The 10619-nt window shown below is 45.6% G+C and overlaps 1 protein-coding gene across 1 annotated transcript; it reads right to left on the bottom strand.

Moving 5' to 3' along the window:
- Positions 1-3445: 3445 nt before the first annotated feature.
- Positions 3446-9534, bottom strand: LOC311147190 (methionine aminopeptidase 1D, mitochondrial-like). Its single transcript, XM_084183827.1, has 9 exons — positions 9467-9534; positions 7201-7361; positions 6786-6935; positions 6492-6683; positions 6243-6406; positions 6057-6154; positions 5924-5971; positions 5750-5828; positions 3446-5623 (listed from the first exon to the last, which is right to left on the bottom strand). The coding sequence occupies exons 1-9, from the start codon at positions 9522-9524 to the stop codon at positions 5524-5526; spliced, it is 1050 nt and encodes a 349-aa protein (XP_084039953.1). The 5' UTR covers positions 9525-9534; the 3' UTR covers positions 3446-5523.
- Positions 9535-10619: the final 1085 nt, after the last annotated feature.

Raw genomic sequence — 10619 nt, 5'->3', positions numbered from 1 at the left:
CAATCCTTTTTAGAAGCGGAACATAAAGCTATTTGTTCTTTCTCAGGGAAAGAGGAGAAGGATCCAGATGTCAGAATGGTCAACCTTGATCATTAAATTCCACTGTCTGCTCCAAAATGTGGATGTATCAATAACAGGCAATTAAGCACAATTATGCACATCCACATGTGGGAGCAAGGCAGCAGTAAATGAAGTGGAGAGGGCAGAACAGTCAGAAAGTCAAAGCCAATACTCTCCTTTTATGACTAGCCTGTACTTTCCATTTTAGTAGCCTATGATGTGGCAATTTCTGTACTTTTCAGAAACATTGTGTTGGTTCTTTATGCCAGGTTTTGTTTTAAACCTAGTGCACAGGCTACATTGTGTAAATCAATGATTGGCTTACCTCTGGTGAACTGACATCTGACCAAATTACACAAGATTTTAGTTCTGGGTTAACCAAGATCAATGACAGGCCTACTAATGGTCATACACATTTTCTCAGAGAAAGAGGAGAAGGAGACAGAAGTCAGAATGGTAAAGGGAAAACCAAAGAAAGTCCGGAAGCCTAGAACCTTCTACTCTAGCCTGCAGCTGTGTGTGCTCCAGAGCAGGTTGAGTGAGGCAGTGTCTGGCGCTACCTGAGCGCGCGGAGATTGCCGCGTCACTGGGACTCACACAAACACAGGTGCACTATGTTCATATTCTGACCATGATGGAGGATTTTAAATAGTATTATTTTCATTATGCTAAATGTATTTCATATGTAGGTACACTGTATATAAGTGCAATATGCTTTCTGGCAAGAGGTATGGAGATGTAAGGCACTTGACTGGAAGTAGCAGTGCGCTTGTACATATGATGGGAATTTCAAACACCTCATATTCAGTGGGGAGAACAAATATTTGATACACTGCCGATTTTGCAGGTTTTCCTACTTATAAAGCATGTAGAGGTCTGTAACTTGTATCATAGGTACACTTCAACTGTGAGAGACGGAATCTAAAACAAAAATCCAGAAAATCACATTGCATGATTTTTAAGTAATTAATTTGCATTTTATTACATGACATAAGTATTTGATCACCTACCAACCAGTAAGAATTCCGGCTCTCACAGACCTGTTAGTTTTTCTTTAAGAAGCCGTCCTGTTCTCCAATCATTACCTGTATTAACTGCACCTGTTTGAACTCGTTACCTGTATAAAAGACACCTGTCCACACACTCAGTCAAACAGACTCCAACCTCTCCACAATGGCCAAGACCAGAGAGCTGTGTAAGGACATCAGGGATAAAATTGTAGACCTGCACAAGGCTGGGACGGGCTACAGGACAATAGGCAAGCAGCTTGGTGAGAAGGCAACAACTGTTGGCACAATTATTAGAAAATGGAAGAAGTTCAAGATGACGGTCAATCACCCTCGGTCTGGGGCTCCATGCAAGATCTCACCCCGTGTGGCATCAATGATCATGAGGAAGGTGAGGGATCAGCCCAGAACTACACGGCAGGACCTGGTCAATGACCTGAAGAGAGCTGGGACCACAGTCTCAAAGAAAACCATTAGTAACACACTACGCCGTCATGGACTAAAATCCTGCAGCGCACGCAAGGTCCCCCTGCTCAAGCCAGCGCATGTCCAGGCCCGTCTGAAGTTTGCCAATGACCATCTGGATGATCCAGAGGAGGAAAGGGAGAAGGTCATGTGGTCTGATGAGACAAAAATAGAGCTTTTTGGTCTAAACTCCACTCGCCGTGTTTGGAGGAAGAAGAAGGATGAGTACAACCCCAAGAACACCATCCCAACCGTGAAGCATGGAGGTGGAAACATCATTCTTTGGGGATGCTTTTCTGCAAAGGGGACTGGACGACTGCACCGTATTGAGGGGAGGATGGATGGGGCCATGTATCGCGAGATCTTGGCCAACAACCTCCTTCCCTCAGTAAGAGCATTGAAGATGGGTCGTAGCAGGGTCTTCCAGCATGACAACGACCCGAAACACACAGCCAGGGCAACTAAGGAGTGGGTCCATAAGAAGCATCTCAAGGTCCTGGAGTGGCCTAGCCAGTCTCCAGACCTGAACCCAATAGAAAATCTTTGGAGGGAGCTGAAAGTCCATATTGCCCAGCGACAGCCCCGAAACCTGAAGGATCTGGAGAAGGTCTGTATGGAGGAGTGGGCCAAAATCCCTGCTGCAATGTGTGCAAACCTGGTCAAGACCTACAGGAAACGTATGATCTCTGTAATTGCAAACATAGGTTTCTGTACCAAATATTAAGTTCTGCTTTTCTGATGTATCAAATACTTATGTCATGCAATAAAATGCAAATTACTTAAAAATCATACAATGTGATTTTCTGGATTTTTGTTTTAGATTCCGTCTCTCACAGTTGAAGTGTACCTATGATAAAAATTACAGACCTCTACATGCTTTGTAAGTAGGAAAACCTGCAAAATCGGCAGTGTATCAAATACTTGTTCTCCCCACTGTACTTCTGCATGTCTACTCCTCTCCCAGGTGAAGATCTGGTTCCAGAACCGTCGCTCCAAGTTGAAGCTGTGGAGAAATGGGCAGATGCCACCAAGACAGCAGGAGACCCCCTGTGACTCCCCTCGGTCCAGCAGCTCTCCTCAAGCAACGGTGCACTGGGGCCTCCAGAATCACGGGATTACAGATAAGCAAAGAGCGGGATTAATGCCTCCGAACACAAACGCCCCATCATTTTACAGTAACTACTCTTGGTACTCATCAACAGACTCTGTGGCACTCTCCCAGCTGAATCCAGTACTACATCAGCAATCTAATCCTACAGATGATGTGGGGTCAATTTACTGATATACGGGACCAAAGAGACTTGTGTGGACTGCTTTCACCTGGCAGAAATATGACGGATTTGGGCTTTTAATGTAGCAGATGAACAGTTTGACTAGTTTATTTCAATGAATTCCTGTATGTTTGAGAATAACGTTGTTGAGATTGAATATTGTGTAACAAATGTGCCATATTGTAGAGAAGGGAAGAATGTAGCCTAAGGAATTCAAAGGGATAGTGCGAGATTTTGGCAATTAAGCCCTTTATCTACTTACCCAGTCAGATGAACTCATGGATACCATTTTTATGTCTCTGCGTGCAGGTTGAAGGAAGTTGCTAACTAGCGTTAGTGGCAGTCTATGGGAACAGCTAGACTTCCAGTCATTACGTTAATGCTAGTTAGCATTTGCGCTAACGCTACTGTAGTACCTATGAGTTCATCGGACTCTGGGTAGGTAGAAAAAGGTCTTAATTGACAAAATCCTACCCTATCCCATTAAAAGGCATCGCTTCAGTAGAATTATGTATGAAAAATGTATGGACTCACTAACTGTAAGTCGCTCTGGATAAGAGCGTCTGCTAAATGACTAAAACATTTTTTTAAATAATGTGTCTCCTCAGTGATATAAACTCAGCAAAAAAAGAAACATCCTCTCACTGTCAACTGCGTTTATTTTCAGCAAACTTAACATGTGTAAATATTTGTATGAACATAACAAGATTCAACAACTGAGACATAAACTGAACAAGTTCCACAGACATGTGACTAACAGAAATTGAATAATGTGTCCCTGAACAAAGGGGGGGTCAAAATCAAAAGTAACAGTAACAGTCAGTATCTGGTGTGGCCACCAGCTGCATTAAGTACTGCAGTGCATCTCCTCTTTATGGACTGCACCAGATTTGCCAGTTCTTGCTGTGAGATGTTACCCCACTCTTCCACCAAGGCACCTGCAAGTTCCCAGACATTTCTGGGGGGGGAATGGCCCTAGCCCTCACCCTCCGATCCAACAGGTCCCAGACATGCTCAATGGGATTGAGATCCGGGCTCTTCGCTGGCCATGGCAGAACACTGACATTCCTGTCTTGCAGGAAATCACACACAGAACGAGCAGTATGGCTGGTGGCATTGTCATGCTGGAGGGTCATGTCAGGATGAGCCTGCAGGAAGGGTACCACATGAGGGAGGAGGATGTCTTCCCTGTAACGCACAGCGTTGAGATTGCCTGCAATGACAACAAGCTCAGTCCAATGATGCTGTGACACACCGCCCCAGACCATGACAGACCCTCCACCTCCAAATCGATCCCGCTCCAGAGTACAGGCCTCGGTGTAACGCTTATTCCATCGACGATAAAGCGAATCCGACCATCACCCCTGGTGAGACAAAACCGCGACTCGTCAGTGAAGAGCACTTTTTGCCAGTCTTGTCTGTTCCAGCGACGGTGGGTTTGTTCCCATAGGCGACGTTGTTGCCGGTGATGTCTGGTGAGGACCTGCCGTACAACAGGCCTGCAAGCCCTCAGTCCAGCCTCTCTCAGCCTATTGCTGACAGTCTGAGCACTGATGGAGGGATTGTGCGTTCCTGGTGTAACTCGGGCAGTTGTTGTTGCCATCCTGTACCTGTCCCGCAGGTGTGATGTTCGGATGTACCGATCCTGTGCAGGTCTTGTTACACGTGGTCTGCCACTGCGAGGACGATCAGCTGTCCATCCTGTCTCCCTGTAGCGCTGACTTAGGCAACTCACAGTACAGACTTTGCAATTTATTGCCCTGGCCACATCTGCAGTCCTCCTGCCTCCTTGCAGCATGCCTTAGGCACGTTCATGCAGATGAGCAGGGACCCTGGGCATCTTTCTTTTTGTGTTTTTCAGAGAGTCAGTAGAAAGGCCTCTTTAGTGTCCTAAGTTTTCATAACTGTGACCTTAATTGCCTACCGTCTGTAAGCTGTTAGTGTCTTAACGACCGTTCCACAGGTGCATGTTCATTAATTGTTTATGATTCATTGAACAAGCATGGGAAACAGTGTTTAAACCCTTTACAATGAAGATCTGTGAAGTTATTTGGATTTTTACGAATTATCTTTGAAAGACAGGGTCCTGAAAAAGGGACGTTTCTTTTTTTGCTGAGTTTACATAGGATGTGGTTTCTAATTGGACAAGAGGAAGTACAAAATAAGTTGCTAACAATGTAGAGCTGGAGGTTGACGTCATTAGAGATTATTAGTAGAGCAGAAAACATCATGAAGCCAAACACAGCATCAATAACATCATGTCATGACATAATCAGCCCAGTAGATTTACAATACTCTACAAACCTTGCAGTCCTAATGAATTTAACACAAGATCATCTTATGATGACGTCAGTCATAGAAAATAATGTTCTCCTCTGATTGGAATCAATTTGATTTCCTAAATCGAAAAGTCCTAGTCCAAATGTGTTATAGCAATATTGACCACATATTGTTTCCAAATATTTTGTCAGACAAAAAAATTAGGATAGACAGATCTGGTTTACTAATTGAAAGTGAACAAACATTTTATTTAAATAATATAACTTATTTTTCTACACAGCAGACATACAAAAGAATGCAGTAGTGCAGTCTCATTTGAATCATATCTATGCCCAGTTTCCTATTCTCTCTGTGGCACTAAGCCCTGGTCCTGGGTCAGTTTGGTGCTTTACCTCTTCATAGATGTGGATGTGACAGGGTTGTTGAACTGAGAACAGTAATTACACTTCTATTGGCATCGGCTCGTCCTCCTCAGGTAGTTTGGTGAGAATATCCACTCCACCAGAGGTGATGACTACTGTGTGTTCAAACTGGGCCGACCTAAAGACAGGCACACGCACACACACACAGAGGTTATACAAGGATATCAGTGGCACTTTGTAGGCTGTAACTCTCCAGCCTTTTAGGGCGTAACGCTCAGCCCTATGTAGGCTGTAAGTGGCCTACCTCTTGTCGTCCGCAGACACTGCTGTCCACTTGTCCTTCAGGATTCTGAACTCTGATGATCCCTCCATCAATATGGGCTCTGCATACACAGATGCAACGTTAACACACACAGATAGCTACACACACTTAGGTTGACATTAATACACACTGATATACATAGGAAATGTGACTGACCTATAGTGAAAGACATCCCTTCATCCATGGTCATATCATTGTCATTAGCTGTCAGATAAATGAGAAAGCGATATTTAGGATTTGTCCAATATACTGTATGGACCACAGACAACTGTTGCTGTGTGGTACTTACCATGGTGCAAGATCTCTGGGTGGCCGTGGAAGTAGGAGCCTATGCCATGTCCAATAAAGTAGGGAGATACATGGAAACCATTGGAGTGGGCTATATCACTGTAGGAGGAAGAGAGGGACATTAGATTATACAAAACAACAGAGGTATCGTGTGTGTGTGTGTGTGTGTGTGTGTGTGTGTGTGTACCTGATAGTGTTTCCTATAACACACAGTGGAGCCCCAGGTTTACAGGCAGTGATGGCCTCATCTCTACACTTCCTGGCTGTCTCCACTAGCTTTTGCCCAACCTCGTCCACACAGCCAATCAGGAACGTCTCGGAGGTGTCACCATGGTAACCCTCCAGATAGACCTGATGAACGGGGGAGGGGGGTCAGGAATGTGGAACGGTGGATCGTGCATGTGTGTGTGTCTGCATGAAGGGGGATAAAACTCACAGTCACATCAACGTTGATAATGTCTCCATCTTGCAGTTGCCGGGTGTCAGGTATGCCATGGCAGACCACGTTATTGACCGAGGTGCAGACTGATTTGGGGAAACCCCCGTATCTCAGGGGGGAAGGGTATGCGTTGTGACGAATCGTCTCCTGATGGACGATGAAATCTATCTCATCTGTCGTCATACCAACCTGGGGTCAGAGGTGAATACAATGATGTTATTAACTTGGAATGTCAGAAAACAGACAGACTCACTCTCTTACTCTCTCACTATAACACGGGCACACACACACCTTAAGACTGCGTCCGGCCAGCAGCAGTATCTGTCTGGCTAGCTGGCAGGCTCTCGTCAGGCCCTGGATTTGCTCCTGGTCTTTGATCTCTATGTAGTCGGGCCAGTCAGGAACCTGACCACTGTTCACATAGTCAGGCCTCAGGATGTGCTACAGACAGCGAGAGAGAGAGAGAGACAAAGAGAGAGAGAGGAAGAGAAAGAGAGAGGGAGAGACAAAGAGAGATAGAGGGAGAAAGAGAGAAGGAGGGGGAAGAGTGTGACAGAAGGGGGTGGGGGGCAAAGAGGACATTCATTTTATTGTACCACAATGTATGAGGTAAGTGATGCGTTGTAACTTGGGCACTGTGTGGGTGGGCAGTGTCTGGCAGAGCGAGGTATGTGAATAATTGTGGGATTTTGAGTACATACTGTACCTTGGGCACTGAGTAGGCTGGTCTGACCACACCCGGTCTGACTATACTGTGAAAGCTTTTCCACTTCCTCCAGAAGAACCGGCGGTGCTGCTGGGATTGGACGCCCCAGGGTGGGCTACACCCCCACAGACCACACCCCTTCTGGAGGAAACCCCCCAACCCTGGAAAGAGACAGACACAGACAGACATACAGATAATCAGACCGCAAAGGAAACTAAACCCCTAATAGCCCATATGAATATTTCTAAACAGTATATAACTTTCTAACTTTAAACAAACTCACACCCACAAACACCTCTCTCTATCGCTCTCTCACACACAAACCCAGAGCCCTTCTCTTGTACAGGATAACCCAATAGCAATGATTGTAGGTCCTTGTGGCAGAAAGAGAGAGAGGAAGAGAGAGAGAGAGAGGGAGAAAGAGAGAAGGAGGGGGAAGAGTGTGACAGAAGGGGGGGGGGGGCAAAGAGGACATTCATTTTATTGTATCACAATGTATGAGGTAAGTGATGCGTTGTAAATCTTGTATTCTTGTGGGCGCGTTTGAGTGGATCACTTTTGTCAAGTCGCCTTTCAAAGTGTGTTGCATTATGGTTATAAAAATTGTCCTACTTGCAATATTAACTACAAAAACCATGTGATCAAAGGTCAAGCAGTTTTGATGAAGTCGCCTTTAAGTCGTTTTTCACCAACTGCATTATCGGAGGTAGTATTTGTCAACCAATCATTAGGGTGTTTTTGTTTGACCCACACAAACGTGGCCAAAGACTTGGCTGAAACAGGTACCAACTTTGCCTCTCCCTAACCAATTCATTCTACACACACACATTACGTTTTCAGTTTGTGAGTGTGTAATATGGGGGTATAGAAAAGTTTATTTAGACATTTATACAGAAAAAACGTTTATAAACAATAGCAGCAATATTCACACTGCCATGTTGATCTGAGCCTTGCTGTTGGAAAACCAATACAGTGTCCGACTTTGGGCTGTCGCAGATGCACGTATTGTTCTTACTCTTCTCAACGAGCAGCGGGTGCTGCCGTGGGCCCCACCCCCGTCCCAAAGCGCTCACAGGCGGCCCAGTCCTCGCGCAGCAGTCCCTCCCAGCTGCGGTCAGAGCAGGAGATGTTCACCCCTCCGCGTCCAGACTGCAAATGAATCGCGCATTCGGGAAGCTGCCGCTGGCTGATGTAAATATAGAGTGTTTTGTACTCACTTCTTGTCTCTCCCACGACATTGGGCTCCCGAGTGGCGCAGTGGTCTAAGGCACTGCATCTCAGTGCTTGAAGCGTCACTACAGACCCCCTGGTTCGATTCCAGGCTGTATCACAACCGGCTGTGATTGGGAGTCCCATAGGGCAGCGCACAATTGTCCCAGTGTCTTTGTAAATAAGAATTTGTTCTTAACTGACTTGCCTAGTTAAATAAAGGTAAAATAAAAATAAATAAATATTCCTCTCTCCTACAGCGTCCATCACAATTATATGCAAATTAGGTGATGATGTAATTTAGCGACTTTTAGGGCAGCCAATAGCTACTTTCCTTACTGAGGAGTTGGCAACCCTGCTCCCGCCTGCCGAACACTTGACGTCGTTAACAGAACTGCGGGATAACAGTGTCCGACAGGCGGGGGTGAAGGTCTGTCTACCGGTCGCCCCCACCTCCCGCTAGCACAGCAGGCGGGAGCCTGGGGCGACACCATATGCTAGCTTGTTAGTGACACAGTGTCGCCCCGCCTCCCACTAGAACAACAGGTGTGTTAGCTTGCTTGCTAGTTAGGGACACCGTGTTCTAGTTAGCGTGCTAGCACACGGTGTCACACACGCCTGGTGACAGTTAATATATTCTCCGTTTCCCCACCGGATCTACATTGACATTTTAGTCATTTAGCAGACGCTCTTATCCAGAGCGACTTACACTTAGTGAGTTCATACATTTTGATACAGATCTACGTCTCATCAAGCGGTGGGTGTTACAAGCACCGGGAATCTTCCATTTCAACTGCTCCTCCTCAACACTTAATGCCACCCCCGTTTTCATTCCTTTCAACGGCGCCCTGCTCCGGAGAGCAAAGCATGTCACAATTCTTGTCCCTAATCCCGAGCGCCCTCTCCATCGGCTCTGGGTGGAGGAAACACTCCACTCTTGAGTTACCTTCACCGATTCAACAATCCCCAACCTCTCCTCCACCCAACCTGACACCACATACAGATCAACCAAACAGCAAGGATCATCTCGGAATATTGATTATTAGGGAGTTCTTACCTGCTCTTGTTAGACGTTTAGCAGCACAGGGCGCCGCCATATTGTTTACAAGTAACATTAGTGGAGGATCACATTACGTTCATCATCTTCTTCTTCAATGAGGTTTAACGGCGGATTTGTTGCATTACCGCCACCTACTAGACTGGAGTTCAACTCCCTTATCTTTCCTTGAAAAATAAAATAAACCAAAGCAAAGAAATATCCTACCATCTAACACTACACTCACAACTTAAACACTACAACTAATGATTAACCCCACCCTTCTCCACTGTTTAAATACACTCACTCCTACCTCATGCCCTCAACCTGAATTGATGGGACATCACCACTTAACACTCCCTGTAACTCTTCTGCTGTCAAGTCTCGCACACCCAAATATCTCTCTGCAGCTGTCACCACCACCTCAAATGTATTCAATTTGCATTCCATCCCTGCAGTACAATTAATAACCATTGCTATAAACGCTAAAAATCCAATCCTGCTGAACCATTTTTTTCCTGCTGAACCAAATTTTTTGTTTATCCCTCTGTACTGGTACATCTCTACTACTCACACCATTTCTCTCAGGATCCCGCCCCCTTGACCCATCTTCCTCTACTTTCTTCACTGCCTCCGCATATGACAACTTCTTCTCTACTCTTACCCTGGAAACCTCAACCTGCTTCTCTCGCACTGGACATGTCTGATCCCCAGCCCCATGGATACCCCAACAATTAGCACATACCACCACTTTCGGCAGGATAGAACGGCTGACTCCAGTAAGACAAGGGGTGGCGGTCTGTGTATATTTGTAAACAACAGCTGGTGCACAAAATCAAATACTAAGGAAGTCTCAAGGTTTTGCTCGCCTGAGGTAGAGTATCTTATGATAAGCTGTAGACCACACTATTTACCAAGAGAGTTTTCATCTATATTTTTCATAGCTGTCTATTTACCACCACAAACCAATGCTGGCATTAAGATTGCACTGAATGAGCTGTATAAGGCCATAAGTGAACAGGAAAACGCTTATCCAGAGGCAGCGCTCCTAGTGGCCAGGGACTTTAATGCAGGGAAACTTAAATCCGTCCTACCTAATTTCTACCAGCATGTTAAATGTGCAACCAGTGGGAAAAAAACTCTAGACCACCTTTACTCCACACACAGAGACGCA

The sequence above is a fragment of the Coregonus lavaretus genome (genome assembly GCF_964263955.1).
Source record: "Coregonus lavaretus genome assembly, chromosome: 19".
NCBI classification, from domain to species: Eukaryota; Metazoa; Chordata; class Actinopteri; order Salmoniformes; family Salmonidae; genus Coregonus; species Coregonus lavaretus.
Note: the sequence above shows the minus strand (reverse complement) of the source record. Positions and strands in the feature narration are given on the sequence as shown.